Source organism: Grammomys surdaster, unplaced genomic scaffold (genome assembly GCF_004785775.1).
Source record: "Grammomys surdaster isolate TR1022 unplaced genomic scaffold, NIH_TR_1.0 312496, whole genome shotgun sequence".
In the NCBI taxonomy this organism is placed as follows: domain Eukaryota; kingdom Metazoa; phylum Chordata; class Mammalia; order Rodentia; family Muridae; genus Grammomys; species Grammomys surdaster.
Window position 1 is genome coordinate 1 of NW_021626283.1, and position 16,295 is coordinate 16,295.

At 38.7% G+C, this 16,295-nt stretch overlaps 1 protein-coding gene across 1 annotated transcript; it reads left to right on the plus strand.

Annotated features, from left to right (window-relative positions):
* Positions 1-14,631: 14,631 nt before the first annotated feature.
* LOC114616250 (vomeronasal type-2 receptor 116-like) lies at positions 14,632-16,291 on the plus strand (the record flags this gene model as incomplete). Its single annotated transcript, XM_028761755.1, has 2 exons — positions 14,632-14,917; positions 15,551-16,291. Coding segments are annotated over exons 1-2 (999 nt in total), but the record flags the coding sequence as incomplete, so codon positions are not given.
* Between the last annotated feature and the right edge of the window lie 4 nt (positions 16,292-16,295).

A 16,295-nucleotide genomic window follows, 5' to 3' on the forward strand; every position in this document is an offset into this window, starting at 1 on the left:
AGCAGTATGTGCTAGAGCCCCATGGTTCTTCCACTATCCATAGCTGATTGGCCAGTTTTGTGTAGTTCCAATGCCAGTAACTGACTGCCATTGCTGTATGTTCATGGTTCCTATTGCAACACTTTGTTTAGAAGATGACATTCCACAGCTCTCCCTTTTTTCTGGCATTTACAGTCTTTACACCATGTCTTAGTCAGCAATGTCTGAGCCTTGAGGCAGTAGTGCAAATGTCTAACAGGACATTTTAATACTGAAATAAAATGTCATCTAGCAATAAAGTGAAACTCACTCCAAAGGTCACATGAAATGTGGTATATAGATGACTCAGTTAGTTAATTGCTTGCCATGCGTTCAGATAACCAAACCCCACATAAAGCTAGGTATGGTAGCACTTGTTTGCCCAGAAGGTTATGGGCAAAGAACCTGTCACATGCTGTAGAACATACAAATACTATTTTTCATACAAAGTGAAAGTTGAGGACTGACATCCAACGTTGTCTTCTAACCTCTACATGTGTGTCATGACATGCTCACCAAAGGGACTTTATATACTACTATAAAGATATTTGCATATCCATGTTCGTTACTACGCTAATCACAATATCCAAGAACTTAAATGTTCATAAATTGATTATTTAGTAATGAAAATGTGGTACATATACACAATGGAACATTACTTAATTATAAAGATAAATTAAATCATGAAATTTTTGCATAAATGAATCAGAATAGAAACATTTTACTCAATGACATCACTTGTGCCCAGAAGGACAAATGCCATTGTTTCTTTTACATATGAAAGATCTAGCTTAGATTATTAGTGTGTTTGACATGGAGTACATGTGGAAACTAGAAGTAGGCCTCTGGTAGCAGGGCTGGAGATGCAATTAGGCAGGAAGACGATAAAATGTAAGTAGGAAATGAGAATCCTAGAGGCAGAACTATTGAAACGGGTAGTACAATGAAGAGTAATAGGGAAATGAGAGACCAAAGGAAGGCTTATCCAAAACATACATGAAGAATGTGCTTGGGAACCTGTGATCATGTGATCCAAGTTTAAGAAGCAAAATGATCCATCTGCTGTGGTACATGTCTCTAATCCCAGAACATAGGAGACAGTGATAGGCAAGTTAAAATACAAATGAGGACAGGGATACAGGATTGGTAGAGGTATGTTAAAACAAAGGCTGTAAAAAGTCTTAAGGTGATGAATTAATTTGTAAGCTACTTCAAAATGGCCAAGAAATGCGTGCTGACGGGAGCCTGATATAGATGTCTCCTGAGAGGCTCTGACAGAGCCTGACAAATACAGAGGCAAATGCTTACAGCCAATCATTGGACTGAGCACCAGATCCTCAATGGAGGAGTCAGAGAAAGAACTGAAGGAGCTGAAGGGTTTTACAAACCCATAGGAAGAACAACAATATCAACCAACCAGATCCCTAGAGTTCCCAAGGACTAAACCAACAACCAAAGTGTACACATCAAGGGACATATGACTCCAGCGGCATATGTAGCAGAAGATGACCTTGTTGGGCATAAATGGGAGGAGAGGCCCTTGGTCCTGTGAAGGCTCAATGCTCCAGTGTAGGGGAATGTCAGGTTGGGAGGCCAGAGTGTGGGGGTGGGTGGAGAAACACCCTCATAAAAGCAAAGGTGATTGGATACGGAGATTCGAGGAGTTGGGTGGGACCGGGAAAGGGGTTAGCATTTGAAATATAAAGAAAAATATCCAAAAATGTGGGGAAAAATGGTTTGAAAAAAAGTATCCTACAAAAGTTAACCATGCTGCTCCCAGAAGACAGATTATTTAATGACACTCTCAATGGCAAACTTAGACTACCTATTTATGAGTCAGAGAAGGCCCAAAGTCACCTAAAATGATACAGTCTATTACCATTGCTTTGATTGCCCACCACAACTAAATATTAAGACAGATTTTTGTAGAAAACACTTTTTAGTTGCAAAAATACAAAGCAGTCAAACTTGATTGACCAAGAAACTCTCTCTGATGAATGATTTTTATAGTGCTACAAAATAGTATGTGTTTTTCTGGAGTAGGAGAAATCTTCAATGGTCTTATCTACTGCGAGAACTTACATTCCATAAAAACAACCTGCTAGGTAACATGTATCCAATGGTAAGAAAGGAACAACCCTACTTGAGGGGGAAAATAATCACTCTTGATTATATTTTAGGCCTGTTCTGAGGGAGAGAAATCATCCCCGATACTGTCAACACAGCCAAAAGCCATGGCTAGGAAAGTCATAGGCCCTAGGGAAGAACCTATGGGTGTTTCTTTCCTAAGGTGTCATGCTGTCAAGCATAGTTCATATATTCACTGACATTTCACTGGAGAACACAAGCTTTCTTTATATCCAGAGATTTCTGCTACTTAAACCTTAGTCAAAGAAGTTTACATTGCAGTGGATAGAAGTTAATGCAAGGAGGGGTCATTGCTCAAAGTGCTAAAAGTAAACAACTGTGAGTGTTTACTCAAAAGATGGGACACCTCTATCAAGTACCCTCCCAACTAAAGTTTGGAAATATCACAAGAGAGAGGGGGGAGGTTGGGAATAATGAAAGAGTGGAGAAGAGTGCTGAGAAATGTCCTCTGGCTATGACATGGCAATCTAACACATTAACTCACTGAAAATGTGATTACTCACAAACATTAGAGCAAGCTCATGCCAGCTAATAATTCTAAGATGGCTTGTAACAAGGCTTTCAATAGAATAGCCCAACCAGGCACATTGGCAATTGATGACTTCTGAGGGTGTCAGACCCATTTTTCAGGAGTGTAGACACTGGTGGATTTCCCATCCCCCAGTGGATGAACCCATACCCATGCACATAAGTGTAGCAGTAATTAAACTCCATAGCTTGATATCTGCTGAGAAAGAAAAAAATCATTTTCTCTGATGGAATTTCACTGGGCATATCAACAACACTCTAGAGCAGGTCTCATACCCATGAATAGTTTACAAACACAAGACAGACTCCAAGATTTTATTTCATTTTTTGGGTTGTTTGTGGTTTTTTGTGTTTTGTTTTGCTTTGCTTATTATGTTTTTTTGTTTATTTTGACATTTGCTTTTTGGTTTTGGTTTTTTTTTAATTTTTTCATATTCTTTTTTTATTGGATATTTCATTCACACTTCACATGTTTTCCCCCCACCCCATCCCCCACCCACCCAGGAACCCCCCCATCCCCGCACCCCTCCTCCTTCTTCCCTGCGGATGTAACCCCCACCAACCACCCCACTCCCACCTTCCCACCCTCAAAATTCCCACCTCCTGGGGCATCCAGGCTTCATGAGGTCAAGGATCTCATCTTCTACCCATGCCCAGCAGGGCCCTCTGCTCTCACGTATTCAGCTGAAGCCCTGGATCCCTCCATAAGTGCTCCCAGGCTGGTGGTCCAGAATCCGGGAGCTGTGGTTGGTTGGTATTGTTGCTCTCCTCATGGTGCCACAAACCCTTTCAGCTCCTTCACTCCTCACTCTAACTCCTCCATTGAGAACCCCATGATCAGTTCAATGGCTAGTTGTGAGCATCTGCCTCTGAATATGTCAGACTCTTGAAGACCTCTGAGGAGACATCCATATCAGGCCCTTATCAGCATGCACTTCCTGACTTCCACATCAGCATCTACCTTTGGTGACTGCACATGGGATGGATACTCAGGTGGAAAGGTCTTCAAATGGCCCCTCCTTCAGTTTCCGTCCCTCACTTTGTCTCCATATTTGCCCCTCTGAGTATCTTGTTGCTCCTTCTAAGAAGAACTGAATCACCCCCACTTGGTCTTCCTTTTTTATGAGCTTCATGTGGCCTGTGAGTTGCATCTTGGGCATTTCAAGGTTCTGGACTAACATCCGATAATCAGTGAGTGAATACCATGTGTGTTCTTTTGTGATTGGCTTACTTCACTCAGGATGATGATTTCTAGTTCCATCCATTTACCTAGGAAACTCTCGAATTCATTGTTTTTAATAGCTGAGTAATACTCCATTGTGTAAATATACCACATTTTTTTTAAATCCGTTCCTCTGTTGAAGGACATCTGGGTTCTTACCAGCTCCTGGCTATTATAAATAAGGCTGCTATGAACATAATTGAGCATATGTCCTTGTTATATGTTCGAGCATCTTCTGGGTATATGCCTAGGAGTGGTATAGCTGGATCCTCAGGTAATGCTATGTCCAATTTTCTGAGGAACTGCCACACTGATTTCCAAAGTGGTTGCACCATCTTGCAGTCCCACCAATAATGGAGGAGTGTTCCTCTTTCTCCACACCCTCACCAGCATCTACTGTCACCTGAGTTTTTAATCTTAGCCATTCTGACTGGTGTAAGATGGAATCACAGGGTTGTTTTGATTTGCATTTCCCTGATGACTAAGGACACTGAAAATTTCTTTAGGTGCTTCTCGGCCATTCGAGTTTCTTCCGTTGAAAATTCTTTGTTAAGCTCTATACCCCATTTGTTAATAGGGTTATTTGGTTGTCTGGAGTCTAATTTCTTGAGTTCTTTGTATATATTGGATATTAGCCCTCTATCAGATGTAGGATTGGTAAAGATCTTTTCCCAATTTGTTGGTTGTCGTTTTGTCCTATTGACAGTGTCCTTTGCCTTACAGAAACTTTGCAATTTTATGAAGTCCCATTTGTCAATTCTTGATCTTAGAGCATATGCCATTGGTGTTCTGTTCAGGAACTTTTCCCCTGTGCCCAAGTATTCGAGGCTCTTCCCCACCTTCTCTTCTATTAGTTTTAGTGTATCTGGTTTTATGTGGAGGTCCTTTATCCACTTAGACTTGAGCTTTGTACAAGGAGATAAGAATGGATCAATTTTCATTCTTCTACATATTGTGCTCCAGTTGAACCAGCACCATTTGTTGAAAATGCTGTCCTTTTTCCACTGGACAGTTTTAGCTCCTTTGTCAAAGATCAAGTGACCATAGGAGTGTGGGTTCATTTCTGGGTCTTTAATTCTATTCCATTGATCTTCCTACCTGTCTCTGTACCAATACCAGGTAGTTTTTATCACTACTGCTCTGTAGTACAGCTTGAGGTCAGGGATGGTGATTCCTCCAGAAGTTCTTTTATTGTTGAGAATAGTTTTCGCTATCCTGGGTTTTTTGTTATTCCATATGAATTTGAGAATTTCCTTTTCTAACTCTGTGAAGAATTGAGTTGGGATTTTAGTGGGGATTGCATTGAATCTGTAGATTGCTTTTGGCAAGATGGCCATTTTTATTATATTAATCCTGCCAATCCATGAGCATGGGAGATCTTTCCATCTTCTGAGATCTTCTTCGATTTCTTTCTTCAGGGACTTGAAGTTCTTGTCGTACAGGTCGTTCACTTGCTTGGTTAGATTCACACCAAGGTATTTTATATTATTTGCAACTATTGTGAAGGGTGTCATTTCCCTAATTTCTTTTTCAGTCTGTTTATCTTTCAGGTAGAGGAAGGCTACTGATTTGTTTGAGTTGATTTTATAACCAGCCACTTTGCTGAAGTTGTTTATCAGGTTTAGGAGTTCTCTGGTGGAAGTTTGGGGGGTCACTTAAGTATACTATCATATCATCTGCAAATAGCGAGATTTTGACTTCTTCCTTTCCTATTTGTATCCCTTTGACTTTTTTTGTTGTCTAATTGCTCTGGCTAGGACTTCCAGTACTATATTGAATAGGTAGGGGGAGAGTGGGCAGCCTTGTCTAGTCCCTGATCTTAGTGGGATTGCTTCAAGTTTCTCTCCATTTAGCTTGATGTTGGCTACTGGTTTGCTGTAAATTGCTTTTACTATGTTTAGGTATGGGCCTTGAATTCCTGATCTTTCCAAGACTTTTATCATGAAGGGATGTTGAATTTTGTCAAATGCTTTCTCAGCATCTAGTGAGATGATCATGTGGTTTTTTTTCTTTGAATTTGTTTATATAGTGGATTACATTGATGGATTTCCGAATATTGAACCATCCCTGCATTCCTGGGATAAAACCTACTTGATCATGATGGATGATTGTTTTGATGTGTTCTTTGATTCGGTTTGCTAGAATTTTATTGAATATTTTTGCATCGATGTTCATAAGGGAGATTGGTCTGAAGTTCTCTTTCTTTGTCGGGTCTTTGTGGGGTTTGGGTATGAGTGTAATTGTAGCTTCATAGAACGAATTGGGTAGTGTTCCTTCTGTTTCTATTTCGTGGAATAGTTTGAAGAGAATTGGTATTAGGTCTTCCTTGAAGGTCTGATAAAATTCAGCACTAAAACCATCTGGTCCTGGGCTTTTTTTAGTGGGGAGACTTTTAATGACTGCTGCTATTTCCCTAGGGGTTATGGGACTATTTAGATGGTTTATCTGCTCCTGGTTTAACTTTGGGACCTGGTATCTGTCTAAGAAATTGTCCATTTCATCCAGGTTTCCAGTTTTGTTGAGTATAGGCCTTTGTAGTAGGATTGATGATTTTTTTAATTTCTTCAGTTTCTGTTGTTATGTCTCCTTTTTCAGTTCTGATTTTATTAATTTGGATACTGTCTCTGTGCCCTCTGGTTAATCTGGCTAAGGGTTTATCTATCTTGTTGATTTTCTCAAAGAACCAACTCCTGGTTTTATTGATATTTTGTATTGTTCTTTCTGTTTCTATTTGGTTGATTTCAGCCCTGAGTTTGATTATTTCCTGCCTTCTACTCCTCCTGGGTGTATTTGCTTCTTTTTGTTCTAGAGCTTTTAGTTGTGCAGTCAAGTTGTTAGTGTGTGCTCTTTCCAGCTTCTTTTTGTAGACACTTAGAGCTATGAGTTTTCCTCTTAGCACTGCCTTCATGGAGTCCCACAAGTTTTGGTATAATGTGTCCTCATTTTCATTGAATTCTAAAAAGTCTTTAATTTCTTTCTTTATTTCTTCCTTGACCAAGTCATCATTGAGTAGAGAGTTGTTCAGTTTCCACGTGCATGTGGGTTTTCCATTGGTTTTGTCATTATTAAAGACCAGTCTTAGTCCGTGGTGATCTGATAAGATGCAAGGGATTATTTCAATCTTTTTGTATCTGTAGAGGCCTGTTTTGTGACCAATTATATGGTCTATTTTGGAGAAGCTACCATGAGGTGCTGAGAAAAAGGTATATTCTTTTGTGTTAGGATGAAATGTTCTATAGATGTCTGTTAAGTCCATTTGGTTCAAAACTTCTGTTAATGTCAAAGTGTCTTGGTTTAGTTTCTGTTTCCATGATCTGTCCATTGCTGAGAGTGGGGTGTTGAAATCCCCCAATATTATTGTGTGAGGTGTAATGTGTGTTTTGAGCTTTAGTAAAGTTTCTTTTATGTATGTAGGTGCCCTTGCATTTGGAGCATAGATGTTCAGAATTGAGAGTTCACCTTGGTAGATTTTTCCTTTGATGAGTATGAAGTGTCCTTCCTTATCTTTTTTGATTAATTTTGGATGAAAGTCGATTTTATTTGATATTAGAATGGCTACTCCAGCTTGTTTCTTGGGACCATTGGCTTGGAAAATTGTTTTCCACCCTTTTATTCTGAGGTAGTGTCTGTCTTTGTCACTGAGGTGCGTTTCTTGTATGCAGCAAAATTCTGGGTCTTGTTTGTGTATCCAGTCTGATAGTCTGCGTCTTTTTATTGGGGAATTGAGACCATTGATGTTAAGAGATATTAAGGAAAAATGATTGTGGCTTCCTGTTATTTTTGTTATTAGAGGTAAAGTTATGTTTGTATAGTTATCTTCTTTTGGGGTTGTTGGAAGATTACTTCCTTGCTTTTTCTAGGTTGTAGTTTCCCTCCTTGTGTTGGCGTTTTCCATCAATTATCCTTTGAAGTGCTGGGTTTGTGGGAAGATATTGTGCAAATTTGGTTTTGTCATGGAATATCTTGGTTTCACCATCTATAGTGATTGAGAGTTTTGCTGGGTATAGTAATCTGGGCTGGCAATTGTGTTCTCTTAGGGTCTGTATGATGTCCGTCCAGGCTCTTCTGGCTTTTATAGTCTCTGGTGAGAAGTCTGGTGTAATTCTTATAGGTCTGCCTTTATATGTTACTTGACCTTTTTCCCTTACTGCTTTTAGTATTTTTTCTTTGTTTTGTGCATCTGATGTTTTGATTATTATGTGACGGGAAGTATTTCTTTTCTTGTCTAGTCTATTTGGTGTTCTGTAGGCTTCTTGTATGTTTATGGGCATCTTGTTCTTTAGGTTAGGGAAGTTTTCCTCAATAATTTTGTTGAAGATATTTACTGTCCCTTTAAGTTGGGAATCTTCATTCTCATCTATACCTATTATCCTTAGGTTTGGTCTTCTCATTGTGTCCTGGATTTCCTGGATGTTTTGAGTTAGGAGTTTTTTGCATTTTGCATTTTCTTTGACAACTGTGTCAATATTTTCCACCGTATCTTCTGCATTTGAGATTCTCTCTTCTATCTCTTGTATTCGGTTGGTGATTCTTGCGTCTATGACTCCTGATCTCTTTCTTAGGTTTTCTATTTCCATGGTTGTCTCCCTTTGACCTTTCTTTATTGTTTCTATTTCCATTTTCAGATCCTGAATGTTTTTGTTTAATTCCTTCTTTGTGTTTTCTTGCATTTCTTTAAGGGATTTCTGTGATTCCTCTTTAAGGGCTTCTATCTGTTTACTTGTACTCTCCTTTATTTCTTTAAGGGAGTTACTTAATTCCTTCTTATAATCCTCTATCATCATCATGAGAAGTGATTTTAATTCTAAATCCTGCTTTTCAGGTGTGATGGGGTGTTCAGGGCTTGCCATATTGGGAGAACTGGGTACTGATGATGCCAAGAAACTTTGGTTTCTGTTGCTTATGTTCTTGCGCTTGCCTTTCGCCATCTGGTTAACTCTAGTGTTACCTGTCCTCACTGTGTGAGACTGGAGTCTGTATTTCCAGTTATCTTGCTTGTTGCAGAGCTCCTCAGAGTCCAGATGTCTCTGTAGTCTTATGATCCTAATCTCCTTGGTGTCTGCTGCTCTGAGTGCAGTGGCTCCTCAGCTGCTCTGAGTGCAGTGGCTCCTCTAGGATGACTCAGGAGTCAGTATCTCCACAGGACAGGAGCAGACCCAACTCTGTGTCTGCCCCAGCCCAAAGGACCAGGCAGGGAGGAAGGGAAGTGGAATTCTGGACTTGGTTTTGGTTTTATGTTGAGAGAGAGAGGGACAGAGAAAAATGTGAATTGTTTGTATAGAGAAATATGAAGGATCTCAGAGGTTAGAAGAGGGAAAGAACAAAATCAAATTGGTATATAAAATTTTTCAAATAAATACTTTTGTGTTTATTCTATTTTTCCTCATTAATTTATTTATTCACATTACAGACTGACCAGTCCTCTCCCTCTACTCTTCCCAGTTCCACCCTCACACACTCTTTCTGATCTCCCCATCCCATGTTCCTGAGAGAAGGAGAGTTGGGTACCAACTCACTCTGGTACATCAAGTCACAGCAGAACTCTCCCACTCAAGTCAGACAGGGTTTGATCCAAAAACAGGCAATGGAGTCAGACACAGTCCCTGCTCTACTTGTTAGTGGACTCACATGTAAAACAAGCTGCACATCTGCTACATCTGTATAGGGAGCCTATGTCCTGCCTCTGAATGTTCTTTGGTTGGTGGTTCAGTCTCTGTGAGCTTCCATGGCCCAGGTTAGTTAATTGTGTAGGTCTTCTTGTAGTGTCCTTGGTCTCTCTGGTTTCTTTAATTCTTCCCCTCATGTTTTCTGCATAGTGATAGAAATCAAGATGGATCTGTTTGCATTCTTCCACATGCAGACACAAAATTTGATCAACACCATTTGTGTGAAAATGTATTCTTTGTTCCATTGTGCTTTTCTTCCTCTTCATAAAAAAATACAGTGTTCATAGGTGTGTGAATTTATGTCTGGGTCTTCAGTTCAAGCCAGTTGAGCAACATGTCAATACCATGCAGTTTTTATAACTGTAGCTCTGTAGTACAACTTGAAATCAGAGATGGTTAAACCACTGGAAGTTCTTTTATAGTTCAGTATTGTTTGACCTAGCTAGGTTTTTTTCTCCATATGAATTTGACAATTATCTTTCAATGTCTTTAATTAATTGTGTTGGAATATTGACAGAGATTATGTAGAATATATAGATAGTTTGGTGCATTGGCCATTTATACTATGTTAACTCTCCTGATCAGTGAGCATGGGAGATTTTTCTATCTTTTGATATATTCTTCAATTTCTCAAAGACTTGAATTTTTTTGTTTTTTGATTGTTTGTTTGGTTGGTTGGTTGGTCAGTTAGTTAGTTGATTGGATGGTTGGTTGGTTTGGTTTGATTTGGTTTGGTTTCGTTTGGTTTGGTTTGGCTTGGTTTGTTTATGTTTGTTGCACAAGTGACTTGTGGAAATAAAGTAACACAGTATTTTTTTCTCTTTTCTTGCCCTCCAGCCCCCCTCACAAAGACCCTATCCCCATCCCCCTCTTCTCCTTGGAGAGGGAGGCACCATCCCTCTGGGTATCCAACAACCCTGGCACATCAAGTCTCTAGAGGCAAGACTAGACACATCCTCTCCCACCGAGGACAGACAAGACAGCTGAGACAGGGAAGCATATACCAGAGACAGAGAAGAGTTTTACGGATAGTGCCCACTCCAGTTTTGAGGGATAAACATTGACACAGAACTCCCCTTTCCTTCATATGTGAGGGGGACCTGGTTTGAGCCCATGTCTGTTCTTCAGTTAGTTGAACCACTGTTCAGTATCTCAGAGCCTCCAACAGTCCAGGTTAGTTGACTCTAGTGGTCTTCCTGTGGAGTTCCTACCCACTTCTGGGTCCTAAATTCTTCTCCCAACTCTTCCATTAGATTCTCCAAACTCCATCCAATGTTTGGCTGTGGATCTCTGCATCTGTTTTGGTCACTTTCTGGCTGGAGCCTCTCAGAGGAAAGATATGCTTGGCTTCTTTCTGCAAGCATAAGAGAGTATCATTAATAGTGTCAGGTATTGTTGCTTGCCCATGGGATGGGTCTCAAGTTGGGCTGGTAATTGATTGACCATTCCCTCAATCACTGCTCTATTTCCCTTCCATGTATTTCTTGTGTACAGGATAAATTTTAAGTCAAAAGTTTTGTTGGTGGGTTGTGTCCGTATATCTCCTATGGGATTCCTGCATGGCTACAGGAGATGGCCTCTTCAGGTTCCATATAGCCTCTGCTGTGAGTCTCAGCTAACATCATCCGCATTGATTCCTGGGAGTCTCCTCTCTCACAGGTCTCCAGCATCACCTTGAGGTGGATCACACCCTCCACACCCCACCAACAACCAGCTGTAGATTTCCATGAATTCTTCTGTCCCCCTGCCTTCTCTCCTGTCTTTCACCACACCAGATCACGAATCCCCTTCCATTACCCTTCAAATCCCCTCTCCCACCCAGTTCCACCCCTCAATCTAAGTCCTATGGGTATTTTATTTCCCATTCCAGGTTAAGCTCAAGAATCCTTACTTGGGCCTTCCTTTTGTTTAGCTTCTTTGGGTCTGTGGAGTGGAGTGTGATTATCCTGTACTTTATAGCTAATATTAACTTTTAAGTGAATACATACCATGCCTGTCATTTTAGGCTGGGTTACCTCACTCAAGGTGATATTGTCAAATTCTACCCATTTGTCAGCAAATTTTATGATGTTCTTACATTTCCCTGATGACTAATGACATTGAACATTTCCTTAAATGTGTCTCAGTCATTCAAGATTCCTCTGCAGAAAATTCTGTTTAGCTCTGTACCTCATTTTTAATTAGGTTAGTTGAACTGTTGGTATCTAATTTCTTGAGTTCTTCATATATTTTGAATATTAACCTTCTGTCAGATATACTGTTAGTGAAGATCCGTTTTCAGTCCATAGGCTGTTGTATTGTTCTATTGACTATGTGCTTTGTATTACATAAGATTTTCAATTTGTGGAGGTCTCAGTTATCAATTGTTGATTTTGATCCAAAGTCATTGATGTTCTCTTCAGGAAGTTGTATCCTATATCAATAAGTTACATACTATCCCTCAATTTCTGTTCAGTTAGATTTAGTGTATGTGGTTTTCAATTGCAATCTTCCATTTATTTCAACTTGAGTTTTATGAAAGGTTGATTGATATGGATCTATTTGCATTCTTCTACATGCAGACCACCAGTTAGACAAGCACCATTTCCTTTTTCCATTGCATGGTTTTGCTATCTTTCTCAAAAATCAATTGTTCATAGGTGTGTGGGTTACTTTCAGGGTCTTCAATTCAATTACATTGATCAGTTTGTCTGTTTGTATACCAATACAATTTTTTATTACCATTGTTCAGTAGTAGAGCTTGAGGTCAGGATGGTGATGTCTCCAGAGGTTCTTTCATTGTTCAGGATTGTTGTAACTATCCTGGGTGTTTGTTTGTTTGTTTGTTTGTTTTTACATATGAAGTGGAGAATTGCTCTTTCAATCACTGTAAAGAATTACACTGAAATTTTTATGTCAATTGCATTGAATATGAATGTTTCTTTTGGTAAGATTGCCATTTTCATCATGTTAATCCTACTGTTCCATGAGCATGGGAGATCTTTCCATCTTCTGAAATCTTCCTCAATTTCTTACATTGAAATTTCTGTTATATAGGTCCTTCACTTGCTTTGGATAGATTCACACCAAGATATTTTATATTAATTTTTTGCTATCATAAGGATTTTGTTTCCCAAATTTCTTTCTCTGGCCTTTCATTATTTGTATAAAGGAGGGCTATTGTTTTTCTTAGTTAATTTTGTGTCCATCCACTTTGCAAAATGTGTTTGTCAACTGTAGACATTCTCTGAAAGAATATTTGGGTTTGTTTATGTATATGATCATTTCATCCGTGGATAGTATACTTTGACTTCTTTCTTTCTAATTTGTATTCCCTTCATTTCCTTATGTTGTCTTGTTGCCCTAGAGAGAACTTCAAGTACTATTGGAATAGATAGGGAGAGAGTGTGCAGCTTGTCTTTTCCCTGATTTTAGTGGAATTGTTTTGAGTTCCTCTCCATTGAATATGATTTGGCTATTGGCTTTCTGTATATTTCTTTTATTGTATTTAGGTATGCCCCTTCTGTCCCTGATCTTGCCAAGATTTTTAACATGAAAAGTTGTTGCCTTTTGCCAAAGGGTTTTTCAACATCTAATGAGATGATCATGTGATGTTTTTTCATTTTGTGTATACGGTGGATTATGTTGATGGATTTTTTTTTTATATTGACCCATCCCTGCATCCCTGGAACGAAGCACACTTGATCATGGTAGGTGATGTTTTTGATGTGTTCCTGGAGTTGTTTATGTGCATTTTATTGACTATTTCTATGTCAATATTCATAAGAGAAATTGGTCTGATATTCTCTTTATTTGTTGAGTCTTTGTATAGTTTAGGTATCAGTGTTCACAAAATGAGTTTGGCAGTGTCCCTTTGTTTCTATGTTTTGGAATAGTTTAAGGAGTATTGGCAATAGATCTTCTTTGAAAGTCTGGTAGAATTCTGCACTAAAACCATCTGGTTCTTGGCTTTTTTGTTGGGAAACTTTTGATGACTGCTTCTATTTTCTAATGGGTTATAGGGCTGTTTAAATAGCTTATGTGGTCTTGACTTAACTTGGGTAAGTGGTATTGGTCTAGAAAATCATCCATTTTGGTTTGATTTCCCAATTTTGTGAAATACAGGCTTTTAGACTTAATGATTCTTTGAATTTACTCATTGTCTATTGTTATGTCTACCTTTTCATTTCTGATTTCATTTATTTCAATCCTGTCTCTCTAACTTTTGGTTAGTTTGGGTAAGGCTTTGTTTATCTTGTTGATTTTCTCAAAGAACAACATCTTGGTTCCATTGATTCCTTGTATTGTTCTCTTTGTTTCTAATTGGTTGATTTCAGCCATGATTTTGATTATTGCCTGCCTTCTAATACTCTTCAGTGTATTTGCTTCTTTTTTTCTAGAGCTTTCAGATGTACTTTTAAATTGTTGGTATGAGAACTTTTTAATTTCTTTATGGAGGCACTTAGTGCTTTGAAATTTCCACTCAGTACTGCTTTCATTCTGTCCCATTAATTTGGCTATGTTGTGCCTTCATTTCCATTGAATTCTAAAAAGTCTTTAATTTGTTTCTTTCTTTCTTCTATGACACAGTGATTATTGAATAGAGAATTGTTCAGTTTCCTTGAGTTTGTAGGCTTTCTGGCGTTTCTGTTGTTGTTGAAGTCCAACTTTAATCCATGGTGGTCTGATAACAATAAGGCATTATTTCAATTTTCTGGTATCCGTTGAGGTGTTTTGTGACTGACTGTATGATCTATTTTGGAGAAGGATACATGAGGTTCTGGGGAAAGAGTATATTGTTTAGTATTTGTGTGAAACATTCTATACATGTCTGTTATGTCCATTTGACTCATAATCTTTGTTATTTTCATTATTTAATTCTAACAATTAACTCTATTTAATTCTTGTCTGCATGACATGTCTATTGTTGATACTGGACTCAACTTCTTGAAAGTTCTACATGCTTCATTATCATTGTCATCAACGGAGGACAGAGTGTTCAGATATGAAGCTATTTGACATTCAACCACAGCAGCCCTAAATATTCTTGTATCTTCTGTGCAGGTTAAATTTTAAAAACTACCAGATTGCTTTGGCAATGGTTTATGCCATTGAAGAGATCAACAAAAACCCCCATATTTTACCCAATGTGTCTCTGGGATATGATATTTATAATGTCCTGTTCAATGAATGGTGGACATTAGATAGATGCATCACATGGCTGTCTGGGCCAAAGAAGTATCTGCCTAATTACATGTGTAGGAGAGAGATGAAGTCTGTTGCAGTACTCACAGGCATATCATGGATAATATCAGCCAATATACAGACACTGCTAGAACTCTACAAATATCCACAGGTAAGAATGAGTGAAGTGGAGAGAGATAAAACCATTTATAATTCACTGCCATTCCCAGGTGCTTAGAGAGGATGAAAGAAAAATGTGCTTATGCAAAGTTTATAATCCCAAACAGTATTCAGTGATATATTCAGGACAAAGTAAAGGAATAGGCTTGAGTGGACAGTGATTACAGGGAACCCTTAGTATAAAGGTGTGATGGTCTAGAGAAGCAGCTTTGTGCATAAAGTATTTGATTCACAAAATGAGAACCTGACTTTGGATATCTACCACTCACATAAAACCAGTGGAAGGCAGTATACATCTGTCACCTAGGTTCTGGTAAAGAAGAAACAGGTGAGTCGATTGAGCTCACAGTCTAGCCAGGGTAACCAAAACAGTGAGCTACAGTTTCACTTAGAATCCTATGCAAAAGAAGAAAGAAAGAAAAAGAAAAAAGAAAAAGAAAAGAAATACAATGAATAATGAAAAAAAAACTCCAATATCAACCTTTGGCCTCATATACACATATATAGATGGAGTGGGTGATTTCTCATTATTTTAGGTGATTCTAAAAGCCTGTCATAATTGGACATGTGCTTTATGTTTCCTCCTCTTAATTCTTTTATTCTCTTTATCTTCTTTTCCTTTTAGCTGACCATTGGGTCTTTTGATCCTAATCTGAATAATCATGAGCAGTTTCCTGATCTCTACCAAATAGCCTACAAGGACATGTCTCTGTCTCATGGCATTGTCTCCTTGTTGAATTATTTCCACTGGAACTGGGTGGGACTGATCGTGTATGAAGGACAAAATGGTGTTCAAATCATCTCAGACTTGAAGGCAGAAATGGACAGAAACAAAATATGTGTAGAGTTTGTGGAAATGATCCCAGTTAGTGAAGTATCTTATTTACCAAACAGTCAACTGAATCCTACACAGATTCTGAAATCATCATCAAATGTGATCATCACCTACGGTGACAGTGATTTTCTGAGAAGTATCCTGTTTTATTTAAGACAAACTTTAGTTACAAGGAAAGTCTGGATCATGAATTCAGAATGGGACAGTGTCATCCAGGCAAGTCATTTCATTTTACATTCACTCCATGGGAGCCTCATCTTCACACATCACCACAAGGAAACCTCTGGTTTCAGAAATTTTATCCAAACAGTCCATCCTTCAAAATATCCAGAAGATTTTTATCTTACAATGTTGTGGTTCTCCTTTTTTAACTGCTCATTTGCTGATGATGACTGCAATACACTGGAGAACTGTGTGCCTAATGCTTCCTTGCTTGAGTCACCGAGATCCCGTTTTGACATGGTCATGACTGAGTTTGCTTATAATATATACAATGCTGTGTATGCTGTGGCCCACAGCCTTCATGAGATGCTTC